The 20000-nt window shown below is 38.1% G+C and overlaps 1 protein-coding gene across 2 annotated transcripts in view; it reads right to left on the bottom strand.

Moving 5' to 3' along the window:
- The window catches only part of fes (FES proto-oncogene, tyrosine kinase), a 45855-nt gene extending 25905 nt beyond the window's left edge, over positions 1–19950 (bottom strand). For both annotated transcript variants that reach the window (XM_017478388.3, XM_017478389.3), the window contains exons 1-6: positions 19722–19950; positions 13518–13764; positions 11419–11592; positions 4011–4107; positions 3479–3662; positions 750–887 (exon numbers count right to left, since the gene is read on the bottom strand). In XM_017478388.3, coding sequence (XP_017333877.1) covers positions 750–887; positions 3479–3662; positions 4011–4107; positions 11419–11592; positions 13518–13742 — 818 coding nt within the window. In that variant the 5' untranslated portion in view covers positions 13743–13764; positions 19722–19950. The remainder of the gene's footprint in view (positions 1–749; positions 888–3478; positions 3663–4010; positions 4108–11418; positions 11593–13517; positions 13765–19721) is intronic.
- Between the last annotated feature and the right edge of the window lie 50 nt (positions 19951–20000).

The following is a 20000-nucleotide window of genomic DNA, read 5'->3' as shown; positions in this document are numbered from 1 at the left end:
CACTGTCTATAGTAGCACATTATATCAAGAAGAATGTCCAGTGAAAACATCAAGTTAATGTCAGTAACCATTAATATGAGAGTGTCGTGGCTTTAATGTTTTTGTTTTCATTTTGGTTCTGTTCCAATTCTAGTCTCTGCACGTGTTCTGGCTTTATGTCCCTGTTGGTTTCAACCATGTCTCATTTGTCTGTTGTAGTCTGATGGTTTTATTTTGGGACAGTATTGTCATTGTGACCAATACCAACCTTGGAAACCAATACAAACTACTTGGCACACCACCATATATACACCACCAACTGTCTTTTCTTTGACGTTTGGCCATTTTCACTTGATGGCACCATCAAGACTTGCATTGAAGGCTTGTGCCTTCAATTTATACACAAGTAAAGCTTTACTACTTGCAGTACTATGAAAAGTATGAAAATGCTTTTAGTCCATTTAAAAAGGATTATTTAAAATTTGCCATGTTTCAAACTTTTTTTTATTTGACCACAAAAACCCTATCCCGAATGAAAACCCTAATGCTGTACAAATACTAGTATATCATGTACACACTCAAACATTATTTTATAAGCCTATTTGTTATCAGTCCTTAACAATGAAGTGAAAAACCCCTGACTAGAAAACAGCTTTGAAAACAGTACAAATTGAACATTGAACCAAGTTTCTAATTGGTGAAGGTTGACTAGTCCTGCTGAATAAATTTACAGTAAACAGAGGAACTCAGAGAGCAGAACAAAGCTCTACCTGTTCTGCTGAATGAAGCTTTCATACTCTCGGTGTGGTTCGATGGATTTGAGGGCACTGGCCATCTCATTATGAACACATACCACTTCATCCTGGAGCAGACTGGACAGGTCAAAATACTCCTGCAGAATCTCCTTCCTGTGGGGGGGGGAAATCACAACTTTGCTCATTAAGGAGTCTCAGACACATGCAGAGACCACTTCTCATTTTTCCTGGGCTTATGGGAGACAGTGAGCTAACGACACACTGTCACAAAGAAAAATAGCAGAAGTTTGAAGGGGTTGTCATGAGAATTTTGCAACCTTAATCATTTTAAGAGCTTTGTGTACTTCTTTGTATTTCAACAGCTTGGCCAAAGCAAAAGTGAAAAACGTCAGTACAAACATGAGTTGTGAAATGTGGAATATCTGTTGTGAAACATGGCTATCATTCACAGCCACAGTAAATTCCCCCTAAGCATCATTCTCAAGCATAATGCACGTTTATCCTCACAAAGACCGAAGGTCTTACACATAAGGTGCATGTTTCTTTATGAACAGGCCTGTATGATGTGTACGGCAGCTAAAGAGAACATTATCACACTCAAAAGGGTTTTTAAACTGATACTATAATCGATTGTTTACTGTATGGTATTAATATATAGTAAATATTTTATATGAAAGAAATACACTGAAAAGATGTGTGATGTTTTAGCAAAGAAATTCCAAATATATTTGCTGAATGTCAAAATGCATCCATCCATCCATTTTCTGTACCGCTTAGCCTACACAGGGTCGCCTGGAGTCTATCCCAGGGGGCATGGGGCACAAGGCAGGGTACACCCTGGATGGACTGCCAATCCGTCGCAGGGCACATTCACACACCCATTCATACACTACGGTCAATTTGGACATGCCAATCAGCCTACAATGAATGTCTTTGGACTGGGGAGGAAACACACACAGGGCCGGAAGGAATCGAACCCTCAACCCTGGACGTGTGAGGCAAAAGTACTAATCACTAAGCCACCATGCGTATATATATTATATGGAATAGTAGATAATATAGTAAATACAAAAGCAATAGGTCATGTGAAAAAATAGGAAAAATATATATTTTTTAATGTAGGTATGGAGTAACAGTTACTTTGTTACTGTATTTTAATCTGGTTTTTATGAGTCCTTACCTTACTTTCACTTTACATCTAATATAAATATATAATATAAATAGGTATTTAGTATCACATGGCTTCAATAACTTTATCTAAAATCTAAAGTTTAACCGATGTGACATCAAGAATAAGACCTAATACCCATTATCCCAAATCCCTCTGTGACTATTCATGTCTCTACTCACACAGCATTCATGTAGCTTCTATGGAGAAAATGGTAGAACTAATAAATAAAATTAGCACACCTAGACAGACAGCAAGAAGCATGACTGCACAGTCCCTCTAGGACTCTGTGATCACAGAAATGAATGCAAAACCAAGCAAACTCTGCAATATTCTGAGGACCTTGCCGTTTTTATAAATTACCGCAGATTTGGGCCAAGATGCAGCATGTGACATCATCAAAATGCGCATTCAGCCAAAGCTCTCTTTGGTTCACGTGCATCGATCATCAGTAAAGCTATAAGGTCTCATTTACCAACAAAAATCACTGTGAAAGACTGTGCAAAACAATTCAGTGTAATTGCAATTCCACAAATCCAAGTACCGTAATTTTCGGACTATTGAGCGCACCTGAATATAAGCCGCACCCACTAACTTTAAAAAGAAAAATTTTTTTGTACATATATAGGCCGCACTTGTCTATAAGCCGCAGGTGTCCACGTTGTAACATGAGATATTTACACAGAAAGATGTTACACAAAGATTTTTTTAAAAACTTTTAATTAAATACGTACCGTAAATGCATTTTTCCGAACAGTGCCTGTAACACGGTTGGTTAAAAAAAAATAAAAATACAGTTGCCTACCAGGAAAAGTCATTGATCGCTATCTTCATCTTCCTCCTGCGCACTAAAACCACTAAAGTCGTCTTCTTCAGTGTCGGAATTGAACAGCCTCAGAATTACCGGCACTTCGTCACACACTTCCTCAGTCTCTCTTTCGTTGTCGCTCTCAATGTCACTTACGTCTCTAGGCAAAATCGCCCTTGAGCTTGTGCTGTCCTCTTCATCAGGCAGCAGTCCAGCCTTTCGAAACCCGCTGGTGATGGTAGATTTTATGACACTGCTCCACGCTGTTAGGATCCACTGGCAGACTGGAGCAAAAGTTGCTCTTCGCATGCTATTTCCTTCTTCAACAGCCAGATCGATCGCCTTTAACTTGAAAGCTGCATCATATGCATTTCTTCGTGTGTTTTCCATGATGAGGGTGTGTGCATGAAGCGCAAAATCACTGATCTGAAGAATTTAGTGTGAGTGCATTTGATTTAATTTGAACCACTGTGAGCCGCAGTGTTCAAAGCGTGTGAAAAAAGTAGCGGCTTATAGTCCGGAAATTACGGTAGTTTTCCACAGATCAGCACAAAAAACTTTGCAAGCTGCATCACAAAGTTTGAAAAAAAACCTGCAGTAAAATTGAGCATTTTTGTCTGCAACAATCACACAAAAAAAATCTGTGAAATCCTGTACGGACTGCATCGCAAGATCTTACCTTTGCCTCTATAAACGTGATTTAAATTAGAACTAGGACGACGATAGCGCTAGCACAGCTGCAAATGTAAACATTGTGTTTTGACTCACAGAATGAGCACCATCTCCTCCTGCAGCGTCTGCAGAGCTGTAAGCAGCCCCGGCTGGCTCCGGCCAAAGTGCTGCTGATGATGCACCTGAGCCGCTTTCACCGCCAGCACATACTCGTTGTGGTGTTCATGAAGTTTCAATGTGGCTTTGATGTAGCGCTCCTTGGCTTTCTCACGATCTTTGTCTAGACGTGACACAGAGAAATGCAGACATGCTTAGAGAAAGAACCTGAAAGTTCTGGGCTATTTTCACAATTCAAAACATTAACATGAAAACATACAAATGAGATATGATGTGCGGAGTATGTGACACCCTTAATGACAGCTACAAGCTTGTTAAAATGGAGGGTTGTGTTTGGTTTAATTACACTCTCATCATTTCCAGATTTTGTGCTCTGAACAAAAGCAGTTTCTCTAATTGTAAGTGAGAGCTCTGGGCATTTGTTTGCTATTTGCATAGCATTTGGCATTCAGAGTGGAAGTGAAGGAAGCCAAGGCTGCAAAGGGAAATGAGAAACAACGATGTACCCTACCTTTACTCGCCTCCTGATATTTCTTCTTGGCCTGGCTTACGTCCCGCACCAGCTGCTTGTAACTAGCCTTCAGGCGGTCCAACTCAGTTTGGGTGACCTAACCTTCCACAACAGGGCAAGAGGAGAAAATCAATTAGATAGGCACGCAATGATTTAGAATGGTCATACAAAGAAGTGAGCAGGAAGTGTGAATCATTGTGGTTTTTACAGATTTCAAGATGAAAGGCATCCAAGGTAGTGCCCTGCAAAGCCGGTTTACCGTAAAAGAAAAACAACACCTAAAAGACCATATTCTGCATCACATTTGAGTTTGCAAGATAGCTGTTTCCAAGTTAAACTCGGAAAACAGAATTACCTTGTATCTCACAGCCTGCAATAAATATACATGTTTATTAAATAAAAACATAATACGTTGTGCTGTAATAATAATAATAATAAAGCAAAATAATACACTTCAGGGTGGTAACGGTAACTGTGCTTGTGTCTGGCCACCAACACACCACCCTGTCTTATACTACAGTAACATTTATTATTAATTAAAGAACAACACATCATACTTTTCATTCATTCATTCATTGGTATGTTCCTGTTATCACTAACATTAGAGCAGCTATAAACGTTCATTCCCTCGCCGGCCTCTTTTTTTTCTCTCTCTTGAAGCTTATAAGACAACCAACACAGCGTGTCTTGATACAGAGAAGTGTAACCAAGTTCTCTACCATGCATAATCCTATATTAGAAAACCTAAAGTTACAGCTTTACCTCTCACAGGTTCAAAGTGCGGACACTGGAGACTCCTTCCAAAAATGCTTAATAAGGATGAATTATTTGGATTGAACATATACTGTGTTCTAAACTTATACAAATACAGATACAAATAGGAGGTGCATTATTTTTTATTTTATTTTCAAGAAACCATGCTTGAAAGGGCATCTCTGAGTCTAGATCCAGAGAAAGAAACACATAAGAAAAGTCACAAAAGTGGAGCGATGCGGGCTTGGACAAGTGCAAGTATGACACACACGGGTCAAAGGACTGTCGTGTTCATTTAAGCTGAATTCACACTAACCTGCATTCAAAATCTCAGAATTGCTGACCCGCTTAAACTACGCAAATTTAATCAGTTGCAAGCTACACCTTCTACCTAAATCCCTTTGAACACAGATTTTTACACATTCCTCCATTGAGTTTTAGTAGACAGTTTAACACAGAAGTACCCCTTGACTTTCAGTTACCAAGCTTAAATGCATCTGGTTGTTTGACCAAGCAGTTTAAATTGAGCCGTGACACCAAGGGCTGTGTGTTTAACTGGGCATTTCCTGTGTCTTGATTATCAGGATTATATCTTGACAGAGATTGTCCAGTCCCTCGAGAATTTCGCGATCGCAGAAATTAACGCAAAATCAAGCAAACTCCACAATATTCTGAGGAGTTTGCAATTTTTAAGTATTACCGCAGATTTTCTACAGATTTGGGCCAAGATACATCATATGACGTTATCACAACGTGCATTTAGCCAAAGTCCTCTTTGATTCACGTGCATCGAACACAAGTACAGCTAAAAGATCTCATTTACCAACAAACATCACTGTGAAAGAGCGTGCAAAACGATTTTGTGCAGTTGCAATTTCACCAATTCAAGTAGTTTTCCATAAAAAAGAAAAAATACATTAAAATTAAAATTTTGAGATAACCCACACCAAAATCCAGCATTTTTGGCCGCAACAACCGTAATCGAAATCCTGTACAGACTTGTTATCAACATCAAATGAAAGTGTAAATGCTTATCATTAAAATCACTTCAAGAAGTTTGAGTTTTGTAATTTAGCAATGTGTCCATCTTTCCAAACTACATTTGTATATAAATACTACATCTCAAACTGTAACGCGCATAGTCTGTTGCTCCCAAATTTACAAAAACACACACACACACACACACACACACAATTCTGGATAAAACAAGGAGCAATTCAGGAAGTTTGTGGATTACTGATCGTTCCCAGTTTGCTGTCCTGGGAAACAACAAATCTGATATTGGACAGGTCTGTCATGGTGTTCCTCAGGGGTCTGTCCTGGGTCCTATACTTTTCAGTATTTATATGCTTCCCCTAGGACAAATTATTAAGAAATATGGTCTAGAAATCAAATTATGGATGCACCATGATATTTTTTAATGGAATTGTTCCAAAACAGAGGTACTTCTTGTTGGCACACCAGCATCTACTCATAAAGGTCGAAATTAGAATTTAACCTTGGATAACAGTTTGGCATTGCCATCTTCGCAAGCTTGTAACCATGGTGCTGTTTTTGACGCTCACTTAAGACTGGATGCACATATTAAGAGTATCTCTGTTCAGCCTAGTCTGCTTCTACTTCTGTATCGAAGTATTATTGAGCCAGTTCTTATGTATGGTGCCATTTGTTTTTTCCATATGCTAACCGTTACCAATAAGAACAAACTCTTGAAGATAACTAATTAAACGTGAAAAATGATTGGTATTCCCACCCTCAATTTATTGGACTGTGTCATTTCATATATGCTCTGGAAGGCACATAAAATTTTAAATGAGCCAGACCACCCACTTTATCAATATTTCAACCCCCTACCTTCTGGCCGCAGGTATAGACTGACCATGTGCAGAAAGGCCAGCTATGGTAGGAGTTTTGTTCCTATGGCTATACGAGAATTAAACACATAGGTAATTAGCTATTGTGATGCCAACTTATGCTCTGACATTTGTTGTATGATCCTGATGTTTTCTTTTTGTCCCTTTCTCCCCTCTATGTCTGTGATTGTTTTTGATGGTTAATATGTATGGTGGTGTTGTGTTTATGTTTTTCTACACACCCATGGTGGAAACAAATTTCCTCTTTGAGGACAAATAAAATTATCTATCTATCTATCTATCTATCTATCTATCTATCTCAAAATCTGCATTCTACCACCTCAGAAATATTTCTAGGATTAGGCCTTTCCTCTCATTACATGACGCTGAAAAGCTTATTTCATACATTTATTACTTCAAGGATTGATTACTGTAATGTGCTTTTTATTGGCCTATCTGCAAAATATATAAAACAACTACAGTACATCAAGAATTCAGCAGCACATATTCTCACTTACGCTCCTTCAAGTCAGCACATTACTGGCGTGCTTTGTAATTTGCATTGGCTTCCGGTTCAATCACGTGTTGATTTTAAAACTCTCACTCCAACATATATAGCTGTACATGGAATGGCCCCTTCTTATATTTGTGACTTGGTTACTCTGTACACGCCTTCTCGTTCTCTCCGTTCAGCTGAGTCTCTCACTCTTCAGCAGCCTCTTTGTAGACTAAAATCTATGGGTGAGAGCTTTTTCTTTTGCAGCCCCTAAGCTATGGAATGCACTTCATTTTACAGTCAGAAGTGCTCCCACATTAAGCAGTTTTAAGAAAATGTTTGGGTTTTAAAAAAACAAAAAACTAAAAAAAAAAACCCATATTTTTAAAATAGCTTATACTGATTAATTTGAACTAGATTTTTTTTTCTCAATAGTGTGCCGAGTTAATTATTGTTTGTTTTACATTTGTCTTCTTGTATTGTATTATGTCTCTATTTTTGTATTTTATCTTTGTTTCCTGTTTTTGTAGCGATTTGGGTATGAAAAAAGTGCACAGTAAATGAAATTATTATTATTAATAAGTATTATTATTATAAATAATACTTATAAATAATAATACTAATAATGATTATTATTGTTATTATTATGAATGAAATCTGATTTGCATATTAATATAAGAGATCTGGTTTGACTACAAATGTAAATGTGTGTAAGGAAAATCTTATCAGGATACATAATTTTGGTGTAAAGAGGGTCAAAAATAGAGCAAATTCATATTACACTATGCTGTTAGTTAAGGATCCTCATACACCTGAAATAGCTTATTAATAAATTGACCCTTCTGTATATGGAAGCTACTGACAGTTGCTAGCTCCATTATGAGTTTTAACATTTGGTAAATTAAACAAGAAATGAGCCTTACTACCAATAATCCAGTTGTGCTAACTAGCTGCCAAGTTAAATTTGCCAAAAGCACCAAAGATTCATGATTCCTTTAATCACTTCCCAGAAGGAAGTCAAAAGCATCAAATGCAGAAGTCTAAAAGACAAACAAATGACTAATCATAGGCAGGAATAGTAACGGAAACTTTATATCCAGGATCTGTTCAACCTAAAAAATAAATACAGAAAAAACAAGCAGGTGTCCTATGACAAAGCAGGTAGTAAATAAATATGGCTTTTTATCTCCAGGCCTACATGTCTATAAGTGTGGCCTTAATAGCTCTCATTTTCTCTCACACTATTGAGGTAAGATACAACAGACAAAAAAAAAGATCGTTCACAAAAGATCTGAGTCTTGCATGTCAGTTTAGTACAAACGTACACTGTTTGGTATTTTCACATTTTTTCTAGAAATCCACCGATACTGATCTCTAAAGAGCCAACTGTTCAGACCTGAAAACACTGCCAGGTGTCACTGTGATGATGAAGGATCTATGGACTTTTCACATATCTGTGAAGAAGGAACTCACGCCTGCCTTGTGGCTCCACTTGTGGATTTTAGTTCATCGCCTGTCAGAGAAATGGAAGACATTCTTCTGCACAATTTAAACAGGTTACTTAATGGCATCCCAAAAACTTTGAGAGAACTTTAGCAGCAGTACAACAAGTAGAAACTTGACGTGCAGGCTTATACCTCAACCTGCAGTAATTATCGGTGAACTTCTCCCTTTCATTATGAACAAAGCGCAAACTACTTTATGTGGTCACACTAGCATGCAAAGACAATGTCAGCAAGGGCCACTTAGGAACCCCAACCATGTTTTTTGTTAATCCACTAGACAGCTTAAAAAGGAACCGTTTCTTGAAAAAGTACCTGTCCAATTGTGCTTTATATTCATCTTGAAGCTTGAATTTCAATAATCGTAAATATTGTAAGCATAGCTTTAATCCAGTGACAGCTGGTCATGATATATTAAATAGGAGACGGAAGTCTAATGCTCTACTGGATTCATTTAGTTTTTCCTCTTTTAGTTTTTCCTCTATGGGCATTTATTACACACCCATGATTGTATTTCACATTTGCATTCTCAACTACCTTTGATGACAAGTTGCGAACGTGTCAGCGAAATGGGCTAAAAAATATAAGCCCAAACGGAAATCAGATGTAGGCAGCGTTTCATTTTGTGTAATCATCCAACAGTCACTGATACTGACTGTTACTGATACTGAAAGTCACTGATACGCTGCATGAACAGTCTCGGCTAGAAATAAATCAGCTGCAGACTTGATTCTTCCTACCATTCTGTGTATTTTTCCTACAACCATTGCGGGTGCTGTTGGGCTTGGTTCCACACACACACAAAACAACAACTGTAAGACCTTAAGGTATATTTAACAGAAAATAATCTGATGTAGATGCCCAAATATTTTTATACCCACCTGTACTAGATACTAGATGTTTTAATCCCATTTAATTGCCTACAGATAATGGTTTAGTGCAGTCTGCCTTTTAAGACACGATTCTGGTTTTACAAAGTGCAAAATCTCCAACTCTGACTTTCTGTCCACCTGTATACTCTGGCCAGATCCCCTTTCTGTTTCACGTAACAAATTCCACCACGGTTTTTTCACTTCCATGTGCGTTTTTTGTGCTTTCATTATGGAAACACAGCCTAGTTCCCTTCCTGCCCTATTAAAGTGGCCTGGAGATAGAAAATAGACAATTGCTGCTGCACTTTTCCATTTCATTTTCACTGCACTCAAGTTGCCTGTCTATTGGCTGCATTATTGAGGGGACAAATGTGGTATATTTGGCACTGATGTAAATCAGATCTGGATGCATTACCTATGAATAAGATTTTTATGACTTTTAACAATCAAAATCCAGATCGTTAGTGCACTGTTACTAGTATTCTATTATCTAGTATTTTTTCTTCTTCTTTACTGTGTAGCACTGATCCATTATTTTATACTATAGCACAGCACTGTTTCCATTCTGATTGGTTAGAAAGTGTTAAATAATTTTCTTTAACAGTCGCTGTGACAGCAGTGCCAGCCATAAGGAGGTTTACTGTATATTAACGCTCTTGTTCTAATACATTATCATTTCTATAGTAACAACTCATTTGCAGAGACTTGCATGGTGGATGCTCCACATAAATGGATTTAAAAAAAAAAAAAAAAAAAAAAAAAAAACAAGTAATCACTGCAGGGTTTTTTTAAAAAAAAATTTTTTAAGAATTTTTTGGAAGGTGTCTTCAGTGTCAGTGATTTGTAATGGTCAAAGATGTAACTTTAGGTTTTCCACTATAGGATAGAGGAATTTGCATTTTCTTGGTAACATGACAAGCTACATTATGTTGTCTTACTGACTTCATGAGAGAGAGGAAGATAAAAAAAGAGAAGCTAGTGAGGGAAGGATTGTTTATAGATGTTATAATATTAGTGATAACTGGAATTAACTAGTTTTGTGGCCATTCTAAAACTGGTATATGAGGAATAAAACAAGACAGGATGCACTGTTCTTGAAAAACTTCAGGGTGGCAATGGCCCTCCAGTAATACAATGATGTGACACACTGCAATGACAAAAATATTTCTTTCAGTTAAAATTAATCTCATGCAGAGATTTTAGAGGCTTTAAGGTGTTGTGTTGGATGACTAAATCAGAAGTTCGTGAGATCAAATCCTAGCACTGCTAAGCTGCCACTACTTGGCCCTTGAGCAAGGCCCTTATCCCTCAACTGCTCAGTGATATAAATGAAAAAATGCATCTCAGGAAAGGGTGTCTACCAAATGCCATAAATGTAGAGAAAATCACGCTGAAGGACAACCCTGATGTGTCAGAGACACAGCAATGCTTTATCATCACTTAAACACTCCAATATCCTCCCTTATGCTATATATTTCTGTTCCCTTGTCCTTTCTATTTTTCACTGTTAATATGTTATCATCCATTTTGTTTAATGTTCCATGAATTAACAAACACTTTGCTTTCCAGTTCATTTGGATAAGCTCATATAGTTCTCCATTCCAATCTTGTGACCCCGTGTGCTGCACATGTGTTTTCCCTGCACCAAAACATTACGTCAGCCATCATCAAGCCGTTCATGAGTCAAGTCAGATGTGTTTAGTAGGAAAAACATAGGACTGGGATTGAAAACTCCTGCACTGTGGCATGATGTCACAGTCTCTGCACACATCTTTATATACCATCTTTAAGTACCAACAACCAAAGGTGCATAAAAAGTGCAGCTCATACACTGATGCAAAGAGAAAAATACGTCCCGCCTTCTCACATATTGTTATACACTGTTAGATTTTATATACACCAGATGAAAATTCGTGTGTTTGTGGTGCTGACCCTGCATAGCTCCTGGTTGAGGTGGCTCCACTGCTCGCTGTACGTCTTCTTTAGTTGCTGTTTGTCTCTGATTAGAAGCGTGAGTTTGCTAAGCGGACCCACCATCAGGTCTTCAGAGTGCTTACGGAGGATCCGACTCAGGTTCTCCGTCTCGCTCACCATCACGTTACACGACTGTTGGAGAGATTTAATGATCAGCAGGCATGCCTACACCATATAGTACATATGAAAGTCTACATGTGATCCATTAAAATCATAGAATACGTTTTAAGGCACTACTCAAATCACGTGAAAGCATCCCTACACCTTTACCTTTAAAAGGAATACACAAATCTATGAATATGCATGAGCATAATGGCAAATGCCCTCAGGTTCTTATGTAATCCAAACCCCTTCCGCTCACTTAACCTTTTGACAGTGTGTGATTATCCTATTATGATAAAGTGAGAGGACACATGACTGTAACTGAACCTCAGACCGACTCCAAACAGAAGTCATTTGTTCATCAAAAATGGGGAAGTGATGACATTTCAACATAAGTTCAGAGAAAGACAGCGCATACTGACACTGCTTACTGAAACTGTACAACTGTACCAAAAAAAGTGAAAATATCTGGAATATTCTTGAATGTATTCATTATTTTTCCATTATGAAATTCCATTCATCCATCCATTTTCTATACCGTTTACCCTACACCGAGAGCCTGAAGCCTATCCAAGGAGACTCGGGACACAAGGCGGGGGACACCCTGGACGGGGTGCCAACCCATTGCAGGGCATAATTTCACACACATTCACACACCCATTCACACACTACGGATAATTTCATAATGCGAATGAGCCTAGAACTCGTCCTTGGAGTGGGGAAGGAAACCAGATGGAAACCCCCGAAGCACACAGAGAACATGCAATCTCCACGCACACGTGCCTCATTATGAGATTATGATAAGTAGATATTATAGGGTATAACATATGTGCTTGAACTGGTCTTTTTGGGCAAATAACTTTACTTTTTTATAAAAATCAAATGCTTGTAATCAGCAAGACTGAATCAGAAATATTAGAGATATTTGCTTACCATCACTTGCTAAGATATCATTTTTTGCAGACTAACATTTAACTAGATATCCAGCTAACTAGTAAAAAAATTATAATTTTTTAAATTCCATTAGATACTGAATTCAGTATCTCAATTTGAGTCATTTAACGACATGTTAGCAAACTTACCTAAGACCTTACCTTATCTGTACAATCTAAATAGAGGAAAACATTTGAGATTCACACCTGAGCACAAGGACACTTTAAATATTGATTATCTAATACGGCATATGAAAATGTAGAATATAAGCCAAATAAAATCTGTTGATGGGAAATTAAGATTGTTAATGTCTGTTACCTTCTTTATGACAGAAATTCTGACATGCACTGAAAGTGTGTCAGTATATGTTGTCATGATATGTATACATCTCAACATCGGTCATGACTTTCCCCCAATCACCCAAGTGTGCATTGGATGAAAGGTCTTTTGCGTGATGCATACACTGGAAGCTGTAGGTAAGTTTCACTATGTCTATGTGTCTAAGGACACAGTGAGTGCTTCTGACAAGGGCTCTGAAGAAAACAGCACATTACTGCTACATAATCATGGCTGGGAAAAGCTGTCAGAACATCAGCTAAACACCTGGGAAAGATTTGTTTTCCCTGCCTGCTCTTCTCAATATGATGAAATAGACTGCAACAACAACAACAACAACAACAACAAAAACCCCACAAGAATCTCAGCAGTCACTAAAACATCCTGACGTGAATAATCAGCATTGCTTTTGCATCCTTGGCTCAGAACACAGCTCGGGGCATTGGAGACGTACTGAAGCACAGCGCTTCTTAATTGAGCAACCTTTCAATAACTTCCCAGAGACAGCAAAATTCAATAAGCTCACACTTGTTCAGCAGAATATGGAATCTGAAATAGCAATTAGTGTGAACTGAGCCAGTGAATGGCAGCCCTGGTGTAGGTTTACCCTCAGCTCATTAGCCCATAATACACAGATAATATGCTAGATTGAATGAAGTCCAGCAGGGACACGTCCATACAGGTACCTTATGGAGGTGGCTGATGTAATCCAAGCCTCCTCCAGGCTGAGGGCCTTCCACTTTCTCCACCATGGCCGCCATCTGATGCAGCTGAGCAGAGAACTCGCGGTCGCTCTTGGCTCTTTGGGTCATCCACTTTTTCATCATCTCCATGAGCCGCAGCTCAGAGTCCTGCAGCCGCAGTAGAGCAGCATGACCCTGATGGCACCACAGTTCCTCTCCAAAACCCATCGTCCCACTGCACGACAACAGCCTAGAGGAAAACAGAGGCCTTTAAAGGGCAGCCCTGAAAATGTGTACACCATGTCAGTGAAGGCAAGTTAATATTTCTACTCCACAGCACTGCTGAATTCTTGATTCTGATTGGTCAGAAGATGTAGTGTAATTCTCTATAGCAGCAGCTCTGACAGTAAAATCACAGGTTTATATTAATGTCCTCATTCTAATAAATTACTGTTTTTGTCATAACAAATGGAATTTGTATAGCAGACCATCCAGTTCCTTTATGTTTTCTGACAGAGGGGTTTGTGCTTTACAGGATTTTGGTAACATGACAAGCTGCTTTTTTTTGTCTTACGGACTTCAAGAGAGGGGAGACAGAGAGGCTGGTGAAGGAACAACTGGTTATAGCTGTTAACATATGTGATAAGAGGAGCTTGTCTGGCAGATGTTACACAATGCTAAATGTAATTATAAATGGTTAAAAAGTACTGCGTTTCATTTTTTACAAAATAAAAATTCTTAGCATTGGCAAATTGCTGTGGTATAAGAGGAATAAAACACTTTCAGATATGCTGTAAAGGGAAAATGATCGACTTCATGGTGGTAGCAGTAACTCAGCTTCACCACCGCATCGTTGATTATTTTTCTATAACAGCACACCCTGCCGTGTTTTATTCCTTACATTAATGATTGAGCTAATATGAACCCATTAGTTTTCATTCATCATTAGATAAGTAAATATTTTGAGGTACAATATTCATTTAAAAGTACACCAGACTCATTATTATTATTCTAAAACAGCAGAAAGCATAAGTAGGTGTGTCCAAATTTTGACTGGCAGTCTACCCGAATGGTTTTCATTGGCTAACTCCTGATTCAGGAAGCTGTGCGTTGGAGCTCAGTTTGTCACGAAATTGTCCAAACCGCTTTATGCAAATTTTTGAAGAACATGCATGTGGCTGCTTGAATTTTTTCTGTGTTACCCACAGAACTTGCATACTAGGAGCTAGTGATGAAAAAATAACACTTAGGGAATATACCATATATGTATTTGGTCAGGGATCGCTACTGTTACAGAAATCAGATATCATTATGAAAAGACAATCTTATTTATGTCTAACTATGACAAATGTAAGCTACACTATATGGCCAAAAGTTTGTGGACACCTGACCACCACATGCATATGTGGTTCTTCCGCAAATTGTTGCCACAAAGATGTAAGTACAGAATTGTCAGGAATGTTTTGGTCTATTATAGCATTACAACTTCTCTGCACTGGACCTAAGGAGCCCAAACATGTTCCAGCATGACAATGTCCCTGCACACAAAGCGAGCTCCATGAAGACATGGCTTGTCACGGGTGATGTAGAAGAACTCGAGTGGCCTGCACAGCGTCCTGACATCAACCCCTCTGAACACCTTTAGGATGAACTGGAATCCCGACCGCACCCCCAGGCCTACTCTCCCAACATCAGTGCCTGACTTCACTAATGCTCTGTGGCTGAATGAACATAAGTCCACACAGCCAATATCTAGTGGAAAGCCTTCTCAGAAGAGTGGAGGTTCTTAAAACAGCAAAGGATGGACTAAATATGGAATGTGATGTACAACAAGAACATATGGGTGTGATGGTCAGGTGTCCACATATTTTTGGCTATATAGTGTAGGTTATTAGCTGTTAATTATCCATCTAGTTATTCGAGTGGCAGAAGGGGGTGTTTCCAAGTTGCATATTAATGCATATTTATAAATCCTTGGCATTTATTGCAGTTTCATGGGGAACAAAAACATTCTTAAAATTAATTAAAGTAATTATTTAATATTTTGGCTGGGCCAAATGCAAGTACATGCTTCTGTTTTTGTGCTGCTGCAGCAATATCTATTGTACCTTACTTCTTGTACCTTACTTTATAACTTTCTTTTCTCCATTTCTAAAGTACAGCTATAAAATAAAAGAAAGTTTAATCCTGAGCTCGGGTTACTGTCTCTGTGGAGTTTCTGTGCACGTGCTCCTTGTGTCTGGGATTTTCTCTGGGTTCTCCAGTTTCCACTCACCTCCCAAAAACATGTTAGTAGGTGGATTGGCTATTCTAAGATTGTCCCTATATGTAAATGAGTGTGTATGCGTGGGTCCCTGAAATGAACTGGCATGCCTTTCAGAGTGCATTCCCATCTTACACCCAATGTTCATGGAATAGACTTAGGATCCACCATGACTGTGACCAAGATAAAGCAGTTACTGAAGATGAATGAATGATTAAACAACACTAAAAGGTTCTATCCTCTATAAAAACCATAATTCCCTGCCCAATAAAAAGAATAATAGTAGACAGTTTAAGTGGAAAAAGTTACGGTTATATAACTAGTCAGAACAAAGATCAAGCTTCAAGATTCTACTGTAGCTTTTATTGGGCTGATGCAGTGTTTTGTTCTGTCCTGGTCACAGACTTTTACTTTGCATATTTTAGTACTTTAAAAAGACATTCTGTTGGCGGTGTTAAAGAGGGTGGTTGACAAGCTGGTGGCTGTTTAGAATTTCACTTCCTTCAGGGCCATTCTGGACACAAAAAAAGGATGTTGCACATAAACTGAACTTTCTTTATGACTGCATCAACTTGCTAATATCTATCAGTGTTAACCAGACTTCATACCTAAGCACCAATTCTCACACACCAATCGGTTGATTATAAAAGGCTTGCAGCAACTATTATTCAAATTCCTGCCTCTCAAACATTAGCCTACTCTCAGCAAACACTCGAAGGTGAAACGTCGTGTACGGCGTCAAACAGTTGCTTGACAATAGCAGAAAATGAAGCTGTCCTGAGTCGAATCAACATCCATGATGAAGGCAGAAGGTTCACTCGGCGCATCCAATATTTTTATTCATGGACATTCAAAAGAATGAAGGAAAAAATGTAAAACGTGGGCAGAGTGAAACCAATTTTGCTCATCCTATACATATATATGGTCACGGTAGCTTTTGTGACGTAATGTCACCTGCATCAGGGACAGTGATCTACTTTTTTAATTATTTTATTTTATTAAAGCAAATCCAAACATTGAACATGATTTTAAGCTCTAAAATAAGCTCTAAATAAAAGTATTTTAGATCATATTGCATTCCTCTTGACTTTATTTACATGTGTCCTTGAAGTAATCCAAAAATAATCAGATTACATTACTTTCGTATTGTGATACATGGATTACGCTACTGATTGCATTTTTTATGAAGTACTTTGTAACTGTAACAGAATACATTTTTTAAGTAACTTTCCCAACCCTGTTCACACCTCACACATGCTCCCAAAGACAGAAACCTGATGTCCTTCATTCATTCACCAGATAATACCACATACAAAAGTCCCATATTTCACCCTCACATACACCGAGACAGTCCACAATGTTTCTCAAAGAGCACAACACACCTGAACCAGGTGTTTTTGTTCAGGTGTGCTCGGAGATTGGGAAAGAGCTAAAACTTGAACCATCTGTGGCTTTGGATTGTGAAATAATCTGCTTGGCATAACATTCATTTGCAATACATTTACATGTACTCATTTAGCAGACACTTTTATCCAAAGCGACTTACAAATGAGGAAATACAAGCAAAATAGGAATAGTAAAGCAAAATAAATTATAAAATGAATGGCACTCAGCAGTACATGATCATTTAAGAAGATGTCAGAGGATACTGTTGTTCATCTCCAAGTCCCTTTTTGACCATCAAGTAAATGTTTGATGAAATGCGCAAAAACTCAGAAAGCTAAGTTTGTGCCATACTTGAACTACTATATCCTTTGTATTACATAAAGCCCTCAATCAAGTTGGCTCCTCTCTGATCTTCTTTCTCCACCAGCCCACCTTTAGGTCTTCAACAACTGCTTTTCTCACTATTTCATCACTGGAATACTACAGCTTCTCGAGAGTTACTCCACAAATCTGATTAATCTCATGACATAACAGTTCCAACACTTGATATCTTTATCTCATACCTTAAAACACATCTGCTTTTCAGGCCTTCCTACTGCCCTAACGGTCATTTAATTATTGGCTCTCAACCCTAGAATGGATAAAGCGGGTCAAATTGACCACGAAGGATGTGGTTTTTGAAATATTTGATCAATATAAGCACATATTTTTTTGATATTCCATGTAAGCCTTAAGAAACTTGTTTCTGACAATCATCAATGAAATTTTCTTTTTTTTAATATTTCACAGGGTTGGGAAAAGGTTACATTTTCATATCACTACTACAAGTCTTCATAAAGGAGGTCAAAATAACCCTTATACATTTCCTATGCAATTTTGACTTAATGTAGTAATTTTTAAAAAATAAGTTTTGCCAATAATAATATTTCATTCCTTTCCTCAATGGATTACTCAAAAAATGTTGACTTTTGTCTCTGAGCCAAGAATGACCACAGCAGTCACATGACATCAGTTGTCATAGCAACAATCATAACAGAATTTTTTTTTTTAATCATCAGGAAGTACAGAGCTACACTGCACTGATACTGTCAGGTTAATTGTGTCAACAAATTCTGTATTTTAACACTGAAATTATATAACAGGTCACTTTTGAAACGGATATTCATATATTATGGGTAAATTAGTTGATGGCATCTTTCCAATTTTATCAAGTTATTTTAATAAGTATTGCTTGCAACCATAACATATATTTTTGTATATGTTATGGTTGCAAGCAATACTTATTAAAATAATATATTTATATATATATATATATATATATATATATATATATATATATATATATATATATATATATATATATATATATATATATAGAGAGAGAGAGAGAGAGAGAGAGAGAGAGAGATCTGGGGAATATGTCAACACCTTGATCTCTTTGTCATGTTCCTTAAACCATTCCTGAACAATTTTTGCAGTGTGGCAGGGCGCATTATCCTGCTGAATGAGGCCACTGCCATTAGAGAATACCGTTGCCATGAAGGGGTGTATTTGGTCTCCAACAATGTTTAGGTAGGTGGTACGTGTCAAAGTAACACCTACATGAATGCCAGGACCAAAGGTTTCCCAGCAAAACATTGCCCAGAGCATCACACTGCCTCTGCTGCCTTGCCTTCTTCCCATAATGCATCTTGGTGCCATCTCCTCCCCAGGTAAGCAACGCACACACACCCAGCCATCCACGTAGTGTAAAAGAAAACATCTTTTACATCACTCCCTACATGCATCAATGAGCCTTGGGCACTCATGTCTCTGTCGCCAGTTCACTGGTTGTCCTTCCTTGAACCACTTTTGGTAGGTACTAAGCACTGCATACTGGGAACACCACACAAGACCTGTTTTGGAGATGCTCTGACCCAGTCGTCTAGCCATCACAATTTCAACGTCATTCACTGTCAGGAGTTTTAAAGTTATGGTTGACTGAGATATTTATTTATATATATATATATATATATATATATATATATATATATATATATACACACACACACACACACACATATATACATATACACACACACACGGCATGTGATCTCTAGTGGATACCATTTAGGACCAATAATGGTAATGGTTTCAATGGTTAGCTGATGGTTTGTAATGGTATTTGTAGTACAAACCATTAGAATTCGTTAATTCATTGTATGTCCATGTGACGTCACGCTGTGAAAACTACTTAATTTTTCTCCGTGCCACGGAAGTCTAATCTGCTCCAAGAACTTCATTTATTAGTATTAATAGAACAAATCCCTTACAAAAACGGTATGAATGTCCGACAACTGGATGTTCACTAAAGTTCACAAACTGAGTTTCGAGTGAACGCAGCTTTAGTCACCTGCAGTGGTTTATACAGGGTACTGTTACAGGCTTCCTGGACCACTCCTTCAAATCTACAGTGGAACTGAACTGAGATCAAACTGTAGCATTTTATATAAGACAGTGTCAATTATTTGAACTACGCCATTAGATTTAGACAGTGTTAATGATGATCCGAGTCTCACCTCCTCTTGTCTCAGGATGTGTGAAGGGCGTGAAGGTCCATTTAATCACGAAACAAAAGCCCGAGAACAAAAACAAAAGCAAAAACAAAACAACAGCAGGACTCGTATTGTTCAGTGCAGAAAGAGGCTCTAGTTGAGAACAGAAAGCCGTTCACATGAGCTGCGACGCGTTCAATGTCAGTAACTGTATTGAAGAAGAGAAGCACTGTGTTCGCGCACAACGTTGGCCAAATCCTAAAACAGCCCCCTATTGGTCAAAAAGCGCTACGTAGGGCGGAG

The sequence above is a fragment of the Ictalurus punctatus genome, chromosome 10 (genome assembly GCF_001660625.3).
Source record: "Ictalurus punctatus breed USDA103 chromosome 10, Coco_2.0, whole genome shotgun sequence".
Lineage (NCBI taxonomy): Eukaryota > Metazoa > Chordata > Actinopteri > Siluriformes > Ictaluridae > Ictalurus > Ictalurus punctatus.
This window is presented reverse-complemented; position numbering and strand designations above follow the sequence as displayed.